Source organism: Gymnodraco acuticeps, unplaced genomic scaffold, assembly GCF_902827175.1.
Source record: "Gymnodraco acuticeps unplaced genomic scaffold, fGymAcu1.1, whole genome shotgun sequence".
Lineage (NCBI taxonomy): Eukaryota > Metazoa > Chordata > Actinopteri > Perciformes > Bathydraconidae > Gymnodraco > Gymnodraco acuticeps.
Window position 1 is genome coordinate 2,046,324 of NW_022991705.1, and position 19,023 is coordinate 2,065,346.

The window sequence follows — 19,023 nt, forward strand, 5'->3', positions numbered from 1 at the left end:
AGGCATGAAGGTGTTGCTTAGGTGTTTTAGAACAAATCATATAAATGATGTTTCATGCTTTTGTGCAGGTTATCGATCGGTCCTCCCTCTTTGAGTCTGACATCTTAAAACAGGTGCTGTTCCAGCCAACACGTATGTTGTTGTTTATGCGGGACATTCTTGAATAAGGTAACCTCTAAATAGTTCTGTGGACTTATTGCCGTTTTTGGGGGGAATTATATTCATTCACATATTTTAGTTTTACACTAGTTACATTACATTACATGTCACTTAGACGCTTTTATCCAAAGCGACTCAGTACTGTGGACAATCCCCACAGGAGCAATTTTGGGTATAGTGTCTCAGGGACACAACGACATGCTGACTGCAGTGGGACTCGAACTTGCTACCCCCTGATTCCAAGTCCAGCACACTCTCCACTGAGCCACAGCCTCCCCGTTCAGTAGCAATTGTCTGCCACCCTCTGTGTTTTACTTGGAGCTTAGAAAACATACACATTTTCGATTAACGTATAGGTAGTCGAGTTTTGTTTTATGAAGTTCTTTGATATGGCACCACCTGACAGGACTTCTCACCTTCTTCTTGTATCTATGTTTTCGATTACTGTAGAGATAGAAATATAAATCTATTTATATTGTAAATACAACAAAAGTTACAAAAAAGGACAAAACTGTGTGACATTGTATCATTTCCAAAAGGCCTGTTCCTTTATTAATATTATTAATTGTTTAAAACTGTAGTTAGGTTGACTTGTGTTCCTTTCCCCCTCCTCTAGATAGCCTCCAAGTGCTGCAACAAAGGCTCCGTGCCAACATGGAACTTCACACAGTGCAAATAAAGGACTCCTCGCCACTGCATTACATTCAGTCCAAAACTAAAGTGAAAAGACTTGTTTTATAAAAACGGAATATGCGCTGCCACATGTAGCTTAAGATGCATATGCAGTGCTGACAAACATTTTCAAGCGGCTTTTTCAAAGTGAGAGTGGACTACTTATCTCCATTTTGATACAACTGTAATTTGATTAGCATGTTTTTAGCAGTGTGAAAATGTCTCCTTCTGAGAATGAGTTAGTAGAATATATTTATTTCTGACTTCTCTTAACCAACCCTTCCTATGACGACGATGCAATAAACACACTGATCATGCATTACAATCTTCTTTCATCACTGTATAAATACAGACATATTTACAGTGCTTTATAACAATGATCATAATAGCATTTCATGACTCATAAGGCCTTGAGTGTGGAAATACTTCATACTTGATGATCACTCACTGTCATTATTCCTGTAGTTTTAAATCATTATATATATGTTTTTATATAAATACACATTACTCTAGTAGTCTAAGTGGTCATTGTTTGCTATAGTTAAATACATGCAAGAAAAACACATCATATTTTTACATTAAATAAAACTAAATGTCACAATATAATGCTAAGGAAAAACATGCATTGTAAATATATAAAAATATATAATGTGTTACAACTATGGGTATTATAATACACTCAAATACTGAAGAACATTAGCAACAATTATGAAGCATAATACGTCATCATTTTTACCGACTGACTTTACTACTCATTATAAACCGCTTTATAATGAGTTATGATTATTGTTATAAAGCATTGAGTAATTAAATGTGCTTAAAACCATATACACACACACACTATAACACAGATGATAGGAATGGGTTGCATAGAAAGTGTTACCAAAGACCATTAACACATGATTTAAAAAAAAACAGTCAATAAAACGATCAATGAAAAAATAAAAAAGAGATGTGTTAGCTCGCGGCTGGTTTTCAGCAGAACATATAGTAAGAAATGCTAATGGGACAGCCTGTCCCCTCATTCTCATGCATCCTTCTGTTTCCCGGCGAGCATCTGTGCTTATGCATGTGGGTGTGTTACCGTCTGTGTGTTTGCGAGTGTGTGCTTTATGCGGGCCGACTGTGTTACGGTCTCCCTCTTCCCTCTCTCCTGAGCTCTTATGAATCGATGATCATGCGGTATAAGGGAGATAGATGGCCCCCAGCTCCATCTTGTCTCCTCTAATTGTAAAATATTAGTTACATTAGACTCTGGCCCATGATTAATGGAACTTATTTGGAAGGTGGACTCTCTCACGCACACATACTTTCCCCCTCTCCTTCTCTCTCTTGGTTACCAGTGGTCTCCAAAGTCCCTGAAAAGAATTGAGTGATTTAACTTAAAGCGGACAGAATAGGCTTCCCCTGGTGAAGGGAGGAGAAGAAGACAGGGAGGAGAGGAGGAAGGGAGATAAGGGAGAGCTTATGAAAGGGGGGTAAATCACGGCGCCACCGGAAGAGGTTTTAAAGAGTCGTTGTGTTGTTTGGATCCAATGCAAGTTAAGCCCCTTGGTAGCTGAAAAATGCAAAAACAAGATCACATCCTGATCGTGTTTACAAGCGGATCTCTGTGACAGAGGGATATTTGTGGCTAATGCTAACGCTACCTGCACGCCTCGCAAAAATACACGTTACTAAGTTCAGATAGAGGAAGTTTGCACTGTGAAACTGGAGCAGTGAAGAGTTTTAAAGCAGCAGTAGCTCTGATTGGCTTGGGAAGCGGAGGCCCGCCGGTTCAAGTCCAAGAATGGACAGAGTTTTCTGGTACTGATTCCAAACCGACCCCTACACCCTCCCTGTGACCTTGTTCACTCGGTTTGCGCGTTCACGTGGAGAGTCCAACACATTCAGTGCCGTTCCAAACCATCAAGTGGGGAGTGGCTTATCAAGCCCTCCCAACAGTGAGGCCCAATTCCAAACCAAACAAGGATTTCAAAGAATAAAAAATATGCCACTAAAGTTCATGTTGAGTTTATTCTATTTATTTTTTATAAATGATTAGTCCAAAATATGCTGATTTAAAACTGGTGTTACGAAAAATATGACAGGCCGTGATTCTGCCCGGAGAGAGGATAGTTTGTCCTGAACAGCCCCCACCTGAAAGAAGGCAGCCTTGTTTAGCTGTGAGTGTGACTACAGGACTACACGGAGTGGGAGTGTGTAGGGGCCGGTTTGGAATTCGGCCTATGTTTTCCTGTGTTTATGGTGCTGTGTACATGCGGATGCGGGCATGGGGAGTAACGGACTACATGTAATGGGATTACGTTAGGATATTAAAAAAAGGTAACTGTAGTCTCTTACAGTTACATAACAAAGATGAACGCACACACACATACGTCACTCTCCTCTCCTCGTGTTATGCACAAATTGGATGCAAGTCCTTGAGGAGCACCTGGCCAGGGTGCCTTGATACACACACACTCTCTCTCTCACACACACACACACACACACATACACACATACCATGTATACATCACTTCAGGGGACATTACATTGACTTACATGCATTTCCTGGAGACTTATCCTAACCTTAACCATAAACAACACATGCCTAACCCTAACCCTAACCCTAACCCTAACCCTTACCCTTACCCTAATCCTAAACCTAACCAAGTCGTCACCCTAAAATTAATGATTCCCCTTATGGGGACCTCCAATTTGTCCCCATAAGGGAAGCCAGTCCTCACACGTGACTATGTAAACAGATGTAGGTCCCCACAAGTATAGTAATGCTAGACCACACACACACACACACACACACACACACACACACACACACACACACACACACACACACACACACACACACACACACACACACACACATTTGGATTGCACCATGTTGCATTATACATTCAAGATATCAATTATATTAACCAATCTTAGGATAGGCCTTTTATAGCTGCACATTGAAGCAGGCTTACTGAGCTTTTTCCTTTACAGCCATTGGGTACTGGAATATCTTTCAGCTAAGCTTAAACAAGAACAGACTCACACTCTTTTTCACACCATGAAAAAAAAGCATTAGCCACCAGTCGACATTACCTAGAACATCATTTAAGGTTTTATGAAAATGAATTATTATATTATATATTATACTGATTACTATGTTGTTCCATGCTTCGATCTGATTTATGGTTGTTGGTTTGATACACCTTGTGTTTTTAGTTGCTCGTTAATTGTGTATCTTCCCAGATGCATACGGAAATTAGCTAATAGTTGAATCTGTCATAAATCATCCCCTCTTTTTGAAATTGATAATAAAGACACACTAATAATAATATAATTGGAAATGTAATTTTTTTAGGAAAGAAACAAGTTGTTTTATTTATATTATGTATTCATGTTTTCAGGGTCATAAGATGAGGAATAATGACAAGAGGTCAGCATTTTATTTTTATTTTACAAACACACATTTCATGCCAGCAATTGTAACCACTTATCAGGCAAATAAAGGTTTCTGGGTTTATATTTTCCCTTTTTTTTTTGCTCATCTTTAACTTGAATAATAAGTGTAAAAACAAATATCGCTAAAAGTATATTTGTAGTTTGGGCCTGTTTTAGTTAAAGTTGTACGATTTGGCACTTATTCCAAATATTTCTACAGATGTGTTAAAGACAAGAAAACAGTAAGTAATGTTATCATTTGAAATTCTAACGAAATAAACGAGACATTCGCTCCTAAGTAAAGCAGAGATAAAATACAAGATACATGAAAGAAGATTAAATTCAGGAAAAAAAATAACATTAACACAACCCCAAATAAGTCTTTCATCCTAAAACTAGATTAGTTAAAAATACATAAAGTGGTTATGGACATGCTTTAAGTAACAAAAGGGATTTTTAAGTAGCAGGCCCCTGCATTAACTAACATTCTAATTCAACAAAATGGACAGTAGAATATCAATACAAAATATTTAATTTAAATGTCATTTATTTCTTACATCATCTTAATTTGTAAAGTAAAACTCATTCATAGTTGAGGAATATTTATTTTTTACATTTAATTTGGTTTAGTTTAAGGTTGTGATAATTGTTACATCCACCTCTGATCACAAAGTAACAGCCCTTGTGAACAACTGACATTTTGTTCTCAAATTCTTTTTTTTAAGCAAGCAAGTTAATATAGAGCATGTTTAAATATTCTAACTCACTATACTTACATCAAATCTTCAGTTAAATACAAAAAAATTAACATTTGGCATGTTTTACTCCGGTACAGTGTAAAACATGCCATCACAGCACTGAGACTGCACTTATGAGGGTTTTAAACAACATATATTTAAACACAGACAAGGGGCAAATCACTATTTTTGGTACTGCTGGACCTCAGTGCCGCCTTTGATACAGTGGACCACAAAATATTACTGGACAGACTAGAAAACTGTGTTGGTTTATCTGGCAAAGCACTTAATTGGTTCAAATCGTATCTGCAGGACAGAGACTCCTTTGTGTCTGTTGGTTCTTTTAAATGGCAACAAACAGCAATGACTTGTGGAGTTCCCCTAGGGACGATTCTTGGTCCAATTCTATTCAGCATATACATGCTTCCACTAGCCCAGATCCTAAAATTAACAAAATGCCGTACCACAATTATGCGGATGACACTCAGTTATACATTACAATAAAGCCTGGCGACTACGGACCATTACAATCCCTCACCAACTGCATGGAACAAATCAGTAGCTGGATGAGCAACAATTTCCTACAATTAAACAAAAAAAAAACAGAGACAATTATCTTTGGTGCCAAAAGGGAGGAACGGGCTGAAGTAAGCGCTAAACTAGAAGCCCTACTGCTAAATACATCAGAAAAGGTGAGAAATCTAGGCGTAGTTCTGGACCCCAACCTCAATTTGAAATCCCACATCAACACAATTACTAAATCAGCATACCTGAAAAACATAGCCAGACTTAGACATTCATGTCTCAACAAGTCCTTGAAAAACGAGTTCACGCCTTTGTTTTTAGCGGGCTTGATTACTGTAATAGTGTATTTACAGGTCTCTGTCAAAAATCGGTTAAAAAGCTACAACTAATCCAGACCGCCGCTGCCAGAGTCCTGACCAAAAGAAAAAGGGTAGAACACATCACCCCAGTACTCAGGTCTCTGCACTGGCTACCAGTAGCTTACATAATTGATTAAAAAAATATATTGCTAACTTATAAAGCATTAAATGGTTTGGGACCCCATTATGTCCGACATGCTGCTCTGTTACGAGCCACACAGAGCTCTGAGATCATCGGGGGCGGGCTTACTTCACCAACGCTGAGTTATTTCAAGTCGAGGCTAAACACACTACTTTTTACAGCTGCTTACCCAGAAGCCTTTTAACTTGTTTTAGCACCTACCGTATTTACAATGTCGTTTTTAAACAATTTTGTATCTCATTTATGCATGGTTTTTATGAATCTGTTACATTATGTTTATTTATTGTGTTCCTCTCTATTGTCTTACTATTATGTGTTAATGATCATGTAAAGCACTTTGAATTGCCTCTGCGTCTGAAATGTGCTACTGTATATAAATAAACGTACCTTACCTTACCTTACAGTGTGTTAAAATAATGCACAACAATGACAATACTTCCTTTATTTGTCTCATTTGAACACTTCCACGGTTTATTTCTCAGCGATAACATTCACTCCCTCTTTGTGTCCCTGTGGCAGCATCGTCAGTGCCTCCGGTCTGTTGCTGTGTGTTTCTGACTGAACTTTTAGCTGTTATCGCTGAGAGTGGAGGTCAGAGGAAGTTCATGATGATTAACGCAGCGCAGCAGCGACGCTCTTTGTGTCAGAATGTGAGTGAGAAGCAGGTGGCCGGCATATCTATCAACCCCCTCTGCCCTGCATTTTTTTCCTTTTTCTCCCCCTCTTTATTACTGAGAGACATGGCTGACAGGCTACACACACACACACACACACACACACACACACACACACACACACACACAACACACCCCACACACACACACACACACACACACACACAAACACACACACACACACAAAAACACACACAACACACACACACATCAACAACACACACACACACACACACACACACACACACACACACACACACAGTTGGGCATCCATTATCTGTGTACAGTGACAGGTCAGCAGCAAATTGTGCCTCCCTCAGTTCAGCAGGGAAAAACAAGGCAATGTGTCTAGCCTTTACACACACACACACACACACACACAAACACACACACTCACACACACCCACAACACACACAGCACACACACACACAACACACCACAAACACACATACACACACACGCACACACACACACACACACACACACACACACACACAAACACACACATCTAGTATCAGTAAAAGAACAATGGTCTTTATTTTTCTCAAACTGCCTTTGCTGCAGCACCTCTTTTCACCTCTGAGTTGTGATTGGTTAACCTCTCAGAGATGTCCCGCCCCCAAGCATGCAATGGCGTTTCAGGCAAGAGGGGAATGTGTGTGGGAGATACACTTTGGGATTTTAGCCTGTGCAGACCATTTACATGCACAAAAGCATATATAATGTAACATACTACAGGAAAGGGAAAACCCCAAAAAAACATAATAGAGTTCCTTTAGCCCAGTGTTTCTCAAAGTGGGGGGTGCAGAGGCATAACAGGGGGGGCGCGAGACCAGGAAGAACAAATTGTTATGACAAAGAAAAAAAAAATTCATAATTTGAACAATTATTGATTTGAAAATAATCTGGGTCTCTGTGTTTCATTCAAGCTCTGCTCTGTGTGTGTGTGGAACGAGCCATTTTTGAGGATGAGATATCGGATAGAGAGAGAGAGATAGAGAGAGAGCGAGTATATATAGAGAGAGAATAGATGATATGAGAGAGAGAGAGAGAGAGAGAGAGAGAGAGCGAGAGAGAGAGCGCACCGGTACCGGAGATCGTTGTTGTTAGCTTCTGGTGCTAGCGAGCTACGCTAACGGATATAAGGAGCTTTGTCAACAACAAGGTGGAGGAGAGTCCTCTCCTGTCAGACTGAGAGGCTCAGTGAACTAATGGACTCTCAGTGTTTAGATAGTTCACTTTAGTCTAAGTTATCTCAGTGGGTCTCAAACGGTTTGGTCACCATTAATGTAAACAATTATTTCCGAGGCACACGTTTATATGATCATTATAGTTATAAGAAAATAAGAGAATCAATGAAAACAGGTATGAAATACTATATGACAGTAAAACAAGAATAAAGTTCAAAAGGGGAGTGATTTGTAATATACGACTCACGTGGTATAATTGTGCATACGTTTATTAAAAAGTCAAGTGAAGATGTAAAAAAGGAGTAAATATTTAACACATTTGAAATCTATTAAAAAAAACTATTCTAAAACATAAAATAATATTAATATAAGTAATGTAAATATAAGCAAAAGGGAATTACCATTACAATATGACAACCTACCATGGAAATGTTTACATGTACAGTATATCAGAATGTTAGTGGCTGGATGCTGTATAAGGGGCAACTGTGGCTGTGGGGTAGTGTGGTCATTTTAATTTCAGAAAGTTGTGGGTTCGATTCCAGCCTCTGTATGAATGGGTGAATGATGACCTGCATATGTAAACACTTTAACCATTGTGGCCCCCTGCTCCTGATATGGGGGTCTGAACTTCACTGTTTGCTCTGTAACTATCAAAAGTTGATTTGGTTCGATCCTCCATTTCCATTCAGCCTTTTAATTAATTTGTTATAATTTGTAATCCTTTATTTATTATATATTTTAAAGCATGAACAGCAGCAGACAAAGTGGAAATAGAACAAGAGATGAAGACAGAGAGGAAGCAGCTGCTATTTCGGGTTCTTATTAACAGGTCCTACTGGTACAGCAATTAATAATCTAGTTCAGTATTTAACATGGGACCGGGTCCCTGGTGTGGACGTTTTAGCTAGCTTTGATGCTGAAAGAGCTCCTTCCCCTCACCTCCCCCACTTCCTCTCCTTTCCTTAAGTGCCTCCCCTGGTGTTATTTGCGTGTTGGTTTTCTCTAGTTAAGCTAGGAAACAGACCAAATCGCTATTCCCCAAACTTCAGGCCAATTTTCGATCAACGCGGCAGCTCGCTGAGGGAAATGCTCTTAATTCATCAGAGGAAATCTAGAGAAGGATTAATTCCCTTCAGGCTGTTTGAAGTAATGTAAATGTATTTATTTTTGGAGGGGATGGGAAGGGTTTTTAAAAAATATCATATATATTACAAAAAAAGCAATGGACACTAACTCATGCAGTCAGGCTTGCCAAATGTACGAGGTTCCCTACTTGAAGCACTCTTGTATACCTTATCTGTTTCAAAGGTGCTTCAGCAAAAAACAACTAAACATACAGGTAATGTCCCACCACTTCTTCTGAGTCATAACTCAGGCAAAAGTGCATTATGGGAAAACTGTTGTATGATTTATTTGCATTGCCATATGTCTAAGTCTAAGCGAAAATACTACAGGTAAAAAACAACAAGGTATGGAGTGTTTTAACTTTAATAATTTCACATCTAGTGAAGTTCATTCTCAATAACTTTTCCACAGATTTATTGTACACAGTTTTAGTTTGACAGATTTGTCTAGTTTTCTGGAAACTGACAGTAAACGGAGATTGAGAATGTGAAGTTCGGGGTTCTCAAAAATACATGTTAAAATTACAAATGTTCTCAATCAAAATCTTTTTGTTTGTCTTTTCCACCAGTGACTAATTTTATTTTATTTGGACCTCATCTTTTCCTTCTCTTTTTATTATACATTATGACCAAATTAGTTACTATGACATTATTTCTGTCGACATGTGTATTTTTTTAGATCTGCCAATCGATTAAAATCTTTAATTTATCTCATGATTTCCATAGTTTAACTTGAAATGTGTTGAATAATCACAAATTATTCGCACTTTTAAAAGAAAATTATTTTTAAATGCACCTTCAAGGGATATTTTTGTTAAGTCTTTAAGACTCATTATCAACATGGGAGTGGACAAATATGACAGCTTTATACAAAGTGTATGTTTATTATTATTGCAACAATCCAAAACAAAGACAAATGTAAGTTTAGTTAATTGAATTCAAGGTAATCCTGCAAGTATAGCCTCAAACTAAACTCAGTGCATTTACTCAAAAACTGCCGTTCTTCAATCTTGAGGTTCTTAGCTGAGTATTTTCGTGTTATGCTATTTTATTTGAACTCCACTACATTTCAGAAGCCACATTTTTTACTTTTTACTTAACGTGTTAACTTTGACAGGACTAGTATTTTTAAACTAAACTAAACACAACATGGCAGCAGAAAATAGGCATTAAAGATGATGGATTATAAATCGTTTTTTTAATTAGAAAATAGATAGGTGAGTGTGTGAAATAAACAGATCCAGAAACATTAAAAGAAGTATGATTTTAAAAGTATTTTTATAGAAATAAATGATGCCTTGTGTGCTGAGTAATGTGGGAGCAGCAGCATGAAGCAGGTTATGGACAGATGGTTTAGCACATTTAATTGCTCACACCTTCAGTATTGCTGCCTAAAAACTCACTGCGCAAAAACAAAGAGAAAATACACACAAATAACTTTCCTAAAGTAGTCGTGAACTCGTACTTCCTTTAGTGTTTGGGTTCATGTGTCCATACTGAATGATTGACAGCGAGATGCACAGACAGTGTAGAAAAGCATGATATACACACAGAAACACTGACACACACATAAACATATACAGAGGCACATTAAGATGAGGAGCAGCGTGTTGGCATCCAACCAGAAGCTACCGTCCTTAAATGCCATGTGATGCCAGCGCCGCCATCTGTTGCCGTCTTAAGATAGCTCTCCTCACAAGACGTAGCGAGAGAACACTTTGCCAAGAGCCGGGTGTGTTTTTCACATATGGCCATGAACCGTTCAATATAGGCACAGTTTAGGTAAATTATAACTTCAAGAGCTATAACTCCTCACTGTCACTTCAAATCAAATAACAAACTATACAAGAAGAAGAAGAAGTTATCCCTAACTATACAACATATCTGCACAGGTATAGCTAATGATCAGAATCAGGATTATATCCAAATAACACAATTAATTTGCCTTGGTGAATTTGGTGCATTCATAAACACAAATATTCACAATATGTATATAAGTAAACTATTATTTCTATTTCTATTTTATTTTGGAAGCTATATGTAAGGCAAACTAGGGTCACATGACCAACAAGCTAAAAAGAGGAAAAGGGTGCTTTAAAAAAAGACTGTAGAAGAAGAAAATAGCAGGACCTTCAGGGAAAGTAGACAAGAGATCGAGAGTCGAGTGGTCCATTCTCGTTTTACCCCCAGTGTGTGTGTGTGTGTGTGTGTGTGTGTGTGTGTGTGTGTGTGTGTGTGTGTGTGTGTGTGTGTGTGTGTGTGTGTGTATGTGTGTGTGTGTGTGTGTGTGTGTGTGTGTGTGTGTGTGTGTGTGTGTGTGTGTGCATGTGTATGTGTGTGTGTGTGTATGTGTGTGTGTGTTTATGGGTAGAGATAAGATAATTACAGCAAGCTAAGGGGGTGAGAGGGGTGAGTTAGGAGTCGGGTGGGGGGGTGCATGTGGCAGGTGAAACATGGGCATGTTTGTGGCAGTGGTGTGATACATCAATTACACACACACACACACACACACACACACACACACACACACACACACACACACACACACACACACACACACACACACACACACACACACACACACACACACACACACACACACACACACACACACACCTCCGCTGACTGACTCCTCTCCTCCCACCCTTCTCTCCACTTCCTCCTCTCCTTTCCTCTGATCTCGCGCAGAGGGCCTTAGGGGGTTAATTAACAGGCTCAGATAATGCCGCACTAATGAAAGCAAGACCACTGTTTCTCTCTCACTCTGTTTCACCCCCTCCCTCCTGCTCTATCTATGCATCTCTTTCCCAACCAGAATCCAAATCAAGGTAATTACTCGTCTGGGTTCGTGACGACACGTGGAACTTGTGCATTTCACTTCTTCATGTGTTCATATGTTCTTTTTGGGAATGTGTTATGTGTCAGGGTTTGAGTTTTGTGCGTCTACTTTTGGGGTTATTTTGCTGTTCTGTTCTCCCTGTCATGTTTTCCTCCATGTTTCTTGCCTGGTCCCTCTCCCTGTGTTGTCCTCCCTGTCGTTAGTTTCCCTGGTGTGTCTGATTGACTAATTGTGTTCACCTGTTGCCCTTGTGTTTCTACCTCCCCTGCCCGGCTGTTTCTTGTCCCGTGATTCCCCCTCTCTGTATTTAGTCTTTCCCTGTGTTCCCCTGTCGGTTCATTGTTTTGTTTTTCCTGTCTCCCTCCATGTCAGTCACCGTCAGCTTTTTGGTATTGTATCTTCCTTGTGTTTTTGCCATCAGCTTTTAAGATAAAGCTCGCTTTTGTTGTCTAGACCAACTTACCTTTTTTTGTAGTCTGCTTTTGGGTCCTACCTTTCCCAAACCGTAACATTATGGACATTTGTCTTCATTAGAAAACTATTTATATTGGGTTTTGTGAAAGTTCCATTTTAGAACACAATAAATAAAGTTAAAAATACATCTATAATTATAGGAAGTAAAAGCTGTTCAATAAATAAACCTGAGAAGGTAAAGTAAGAATTTACAAATAAAAAGTTAAAATCAGATGCAATACAAATATTATATATATTTGTGTTATAGTTGTATAAGCATATGAAGTTAGAGTAACATTTCCAATAAGATTAAATGTAAACAAGTTAAAGTAAGAATGTGCAACAGAATGATAACATAAAATACATATATATTTTATAGAAAGTTAAATTAAAATGTCCAATAGCTTACAATAAAATACAAATAGAATAACATTACAAATATTTATTTAAACAAATAAGTTTACAAATTCTTAGTGACCGTCCCAAATATAAACAATTCTCAAAAAGTCATCATGTCTCTATGCTCCCACAGTGTATACATGAGGCTACATAGCTGTAGTAACTATCTTTCTGTAGACTATATTATTCACTCCAGATCGACTTAAATGTCAAGGTTCCACACCATCGTTCGACAAGAATTATTGCATTTTTAGCCACTGATAACACCTCTCAAATCCAGAGCAAACAACCTTCAATGTTCAATTAACTGCAAAATAAAATTGACACTTTGCTTTTAAAATAACCTGTGAAACACAACATGTTTTATCCATTTACACATGCCCTCTACAGTCAATAGTAAGGAAATCAGAGGGAGATCAGAGGAATCAGAACCAACGTACAGGACTTCAACTGTCCAAACCGTCCAAATGTATCCAACTGTGTTGAACAGACTAAATAAGTTACAGCAAGTGGTTTTAATCCAAAAGGCTTGACTGACATATATGGAAACAGTACATGTTATTTCATCACCTTAACAGAAACAATATTGTTTATTGCGTGGAGTTCACATTATACAAAGCTTTTTTTAAGTTGACTAAAAACCTTAATGCAATAGCAGGTCAAGATCATTGACCAAGAATAGTAGACACCAAAAAATGGAATCCACAAGGCCATTAACACCCTAGTGAAAAACCCATCCAATTGAGTTGGGGTTACAATCACCCTTACCCCTAGATTCCACCGGGTCCGTCTGCGTCGCGTTACGGCCGCGCCGCGGCGTTCGAAAAGATCGCGGCCACTCTAGTCAATGGGTGCTATTCCACCAGAGGCGCCGCGTTACGGCTCAGAAGCGTCCCAGAAGCGTCTCGCCACTGGGCTCCGCTCTAAATAGGATTCAAGTCTATTTTTTGACGTGACGCGAGGCGTTGCAGAGGCGGTGGGCAGGAAGTGGACCGGTGACAGCATCCAGCCCATCCCCAAAATAAACTAATTTGCAGACCCTATCCCTCCGTAGTCTTTCAAGTAGGAGAAATGCCAGCGTTCTCCTCCGGTTTACAGGCACTGTGTAAATTATATATATAGAATAATTATGATGATGAATGCATTTTTTTGCCACTAAAATACAGCAACACATCTTTGATTCATGTCGTTTATAACTGGAGTATTACAATTATTATTAACTTTGTCTGTACAAAGTAGCCTGTCCAGGAAATATGCCCAAATCAACAAAAACTGCGAGCCGGCAGGTAAGACGCTCCGCTTCTGAAATGCTTCTGAAATGCTCCTGAATCGCCCCCGGTAGGGTATGACACCGGAGGAGGCCGGACCAAAACCGCGGTGCAGCCGTGACGCGACGCAGACGGACCCGGTGGAATCGAGGGGTTACCCACTCAGTTTTAAACAAGGCCGTAAAAAAAAATCAAACTAAGAACCCATCACTTTTTCACTCTTTAATCAAACAGTGAGGGCAAAACAAATGTCTACTAGAACTCGTTCAAATATTACTCCTGGATTAAAAAAAAACATTACTTGTGTGCTTCCCAAATATATATATATATAGAAAAATAAAAATGCAACTCTGCAAAAGAGAGGACGTGAGTGTGGATGTTGGCTGTATTAAGCGGATAACTTTGACATGGGTGGTTAGGTTTGGCAACAATGTGCTTAAGGAACGAAGAGATTGTGATTTTGATTGAAAGTTAATAAAGTAAACATCCAAACCACAATGAGAGTTTCATATGGTTACGTTTTGACTCACACTCATGGACCGGTTTATTCATGTAGCTTCTAGCATATTTGAGTGTTTCTTCATTGAAATAAAAGCAAAGATGTTTTTCTCCATAGAAAATGTTACAATCTTATTCTGACTGAGTTTGATTAACAGTTGGTGCATCTAATGATATCAAGGTTTTTCTTTTAAGTTGTATTGAACTCCTTTCGAAACTGTTACATGGCAGATCTGGTAATAGAAACAGGGGGGGACTCTGTTTTGTTTTGGAAAATATTTGCTTGGGTTGGCAAAAGTCTGACTTTCAGTACATGGCTTTGCCTGTTCAGTTATAGTTGTAATATGTTCAGTTATTTTATATTCATTCAACACTTTGGTACACAAGTGGGTACAAGCTAAAGTTGTATTGTGTGGCATAGAAGAGAAGACGGTAAATAATTATAGCTCTCATTACAAATAATTGCTTTCCTCAATGTCACATGCATATGTATACCAGTTGTGATAAATCTGAGCGACAAAGAGTGAGACAGAGATCAGATGGACAGAACATTAAAGAAGTGGTGGACAGAATGGTGGGTTAGTGCGGTGCCGGTGGGCCATCCACATGTGGGCTGTTCTGGTTTCTGGCACAGAGGAGGACATGGATTAATGATGGCAACTTTAGCTCACAGTAGATGTGGATTGTCGAATGCCTGTGTGAGTTTGTGTGTTAGTTAAAAAGAGCTTCTCTTTCATTTTAATCCAAAACAACATATAGCCTTTGCGTCTATAAATTGCTCTGCAGAACTCAATTCCAATCTCGACAAAAACTCAAGCTTATCCAAACTTTTTTCAAGCCATGTTTTATACATTCTATCCTAACTTTTTTTTAAGCCGTGCAATTCAAAGCACAATCTCTTGCTTCAACCTAAACATCTCCCCCGGAGATAAAACCAAACTTGATTTGTATTTATTTTTAAAGTCAGTGGAGACAAACAGCAAGTAAGCAGGCAGCGGGGGGGGGGGAAGAAAGAAAGAAGGAGTTGAGTTGTTTGGGGGCATAACTCGCTCTCCTTAAGTGTAAAATGGGATGAGATATTCTGCCTCTCCGACTAACTTAATGTAAGAGAGTGTGAAATTAAACTGCACACGAATAAAAGGAGCCCTTCATTGTGTGCCGCAGACTAGCTTATCTGGAAATTCAGACAACTGGAACATCCAAAGCCTCCAAACTTGTAGCAATCCCCTTTGTGCGGCTCCGGAGCAAACAATGTAATATCGGAAAGCCGGAGAGGCTCCAAATCCTGTGTCAGATTGCCAAACACAAAGTAGCTGCGTCCTCGCATCAAGCCCGTCTGTGTGTATACTTTAGCCCTTATGTGTCCGTCTTTATACAGTATAAGTAGAGCGTGCACTCACTCTCCGCTAACCCCATGTGTATGCCAGTGAGTGCTTCAAATAGATTGTTTCCTCTTTAATTCCTGGCTTTTTACCTATTGATATTCCCTGCACCTATCCCTGCGCCTCTTTTAAACCCCATATGTTAATTTGATTTAGACCGACTCAAATTGAATAAGAGATAAAGAAAAAAGGAATAGAAAAAAGAAAACGAGGGTAACGGCAAATGTACTGTTATTAATAACCTAAAGTACCGGAGAGGGCCTAAACTCCTACACTCTGCCCCTCCCTCCTCCCTCCTCCCTCCCTCCCTCCCCACTTTGTTTTGTCCTCTCTGTCTGTCTGTGAGTGAGTGAGCTAAGTGAAGTGGGTTATGATGGCGGTGTAATCGGCATCCCTCAAACAAACGGCTGGTGCTATTAAGGGCCATTGTGTTTGCTGCAGTGATGATCAGATTCAATCTAGGGAGAACATTCTGTGCTGGAGCTATGGCAAGGGGGGAGATAGAGAAAAATACCTCGCCTCGTTCCACTCTGCTATTGTGTTCAGGGGACCAGATGTATGCACGCTCTTTAAAAGATGTATATCGACTCGGGGAGCTGCAAAAGTTTAGTTCAGATGAATTTGTCGGAGCTCTCTGACTGCACAAAGGGAGGCGAGTATTAAGTGTTGGGTAATGTTTTGAAGATGTATTTGTTTCAAAAAGAAAAGCCCTGCAGTACTGCTAGGATGGTGCAGATGAGAAAATCACTTTTCCACTCCTCTTTGTCCTCGACATCACCTTCTTATCCAAGTTTCGTTTTTTACAGTCTTATATATCATGTTGTTAAACCACCTTGGTACGGCCTGGTGGAGGACTGAAGGCCAGAAAGGGTTAGTTGTGGCCAGAATGGTGGAGGCTCATGTTCCTCATGGATGCATGCCAATATATTAGTAAAAAATATGAGTTTGTAATACACTGTTGATGGAGGAGCAGCAAATAGGCCTCAGTAGTAAAAAGCTTTGGCTGGTGGCTTTTCGCCCCATGATATGGTTCCTCCTTTACAGTCCAAAATATCAAAAGTACAATAGATTAACATTACATTGCCTTTAGCATCAGCAAATGTATGTCTAGTGGACTATTGTCTCAATTTAACCCTAACCTTAACAGAAAGAGTCTAAAGTTTCATGCTTGGATTGAATATGGGTTTGTCAGCTTATGAAATGCTATAACAACCTTATTACCAACTTTCAAGGTATCAGTAGAACTTCCCCTTAGGTTCAAAGTAAAGCAGTAAGCATTTTGGTTGGATGATGCCATTTGGAATGTGGTGTTCACTATTGTTAGGAAGTTCCTCAGAGACCATGCGTGTATATACACATCTGAAGAGGTTCCACAAAGACAATGTCTTTCCTTTACTGATTTTAACAGAGGCTTTATTAACACAGTACTTCAATGAAAAGTATTGTAAACTGATGTTCTATGCTCAAAGGGGCGTTGTTCTTTCAGAAAAGCTAAAAATAGCAGTACCAAGAAACTGAAATCAGCCCTTTGAAATTAAAAGGCACCCTATGGAGTTCATACGCATATCCTGTTGAGTTTCTCCATTTTAATCTTGTGCCACTGATCGACAGGTGGTAGTAAAGACCCAAGAAAAGTAGCAAGTGTCAACAAAAGTGCGGGGTAGAGGAAGACAAAGAGAGCAATAGTGCCCATTTAAATCAGTCAAACCAGAACAGTCCAGGCTCGTACCATCAAACTATTACTGTAAGGGAAAATATGTGTATGTCAAATATCCAATAATGAAGGTTATAGTAATGTCAATTGTCAATATTGGTTAATTGGTTAATACAGTGTAACTTAAAAGTCACATCAAAATCATGTTACTCACAAACACATTAACCCTCAAACTATTGACCCAATGGCGCCCATATCCGATGATGTCTGCTGTATCTCCTCCTGCCATCGCTGCACATAGAGACTTCTTATGGGGGGACAGGATCCTCTGATTGGAGAAATCACTCTCGTACATCATCTAATAGGACTACATTTCCTGCAAATTAGATTATACTGACATAGGGACCCCCAAGGACCCTGCCTGAGACATACTGGTTCAGCTTAAAGTGGTTACATTGTTCTGCCTTTCTGTTTCTCTCTCCAGGCCAGAGACCATTCAGGTGCAGTTACTGCCCCTACGGCGCCTCGCAGAAGGGCAACCTGAAGACTCACGTGCTGTGCGTCCACCGCATGCCCTTCGACAACAGCCAGTATCCTGACCGACGCTTCAAACGCTCCCGGACTGAGTCCGAAGTCTCAGAGAAGAACCCCGATGAGGCCGTCGGTGATGCTCAACCAATGAATGGAGCAGAGAGTAACGACATTTCGGTTGAAGGGGAGGCCAATTCACGTAATCAGGAGTGAAACTGCCATGATCTAGGATGGTTGATATCATCAAGGATATCTATGTACGTGAAGCATTGGATCCGAAATGCCAAAAATGTGTATTGTAAGACAAAACTGCCCGATAAAACTGTTGGTCAATATGAGACGGATTTCCAACCGACCCTGAGCAAGTAAGGACAAGACATTGAGATCGACAGATATAAATACAACTTCCTTTGCTATAAAACACAAAGTTACCTTCTTTATGTGTTTTATTGGGAGTTAGAACATCTACTAAGAAAACATAACCCATGTGTTTGTGATGAGTGGATTCAAGATTTCTTTTAACCAAGCAGAGTGGATGATATTCAAGAATGGAAGGTTACAAACTCTTAACGAGTAGTTTTCAGACACATCACGAGTCTATGAAGCAAGAGGGAACATCAGACGAAAATAATTTGAGAGACTTAACCAAAAATAGTGCTTTTATCAGAAAAATGATCTGTGTAAACGATTGAGCAGAACTGTAGGGAAGATGGAGGAGGTGGAACATGAACATAACACCAGTGGTTGCCATTTTCCCAGTTTGAGTGATGAGCACTGTGTGCGTGTGTGTGTGTGTGTGTGTGTGTGTGTGTGTGTGTGTTTTTGTGTGTGTGTGTGTGTGTTTTTGTGTGTGTGTGTGTGTGTGTGTGTGTGTGTGTGTGTGTGTGTGTGTGTGTGTGTGTGTGTGTGTGTGTGTGTGTGTGCGTGCGTGCTAGGGTCAATGGCGGTGATGGTGGCGTGTGTGTCAGGGATAGAGGGGAAAGG

At 39.5% G+C, this 19,023-nt stretch overlaps 1 protein-coding gene across 6 annotated transcripts in view; it reads left to right on the plus strand.

The window, feature by feature from the left end:
* The window catches only part of znf536 (zinc finger protein 536), a 242,453-nt gene extending 223,767 nt beyond the window's left edge, over positions 1-18,686 (plus strand). For 5 of the 6 annotated variants that reach the window (XM_034198876.1, XM_034198873.1, XM_034198877.1 and 2 more), the window contains one exon: positions 17,993-18,685. In XM_034198876.1, the coding sequence (XP_034054767.1) occupies positions 17,993-18,252 (260 nt within the window). In that variant the 3' untranslated portion in view covers positions 18,253-18,685. Of the gene's footprint in view, positions 1-17,992 lie in introns of all 6 variants that reach the window. The other variant, XM_034198874.1, reaches the window with a different exon arrangement.
* The last annotated feature ends 337 nt before the right edge of the window (positions 18,687-19,023 follow it).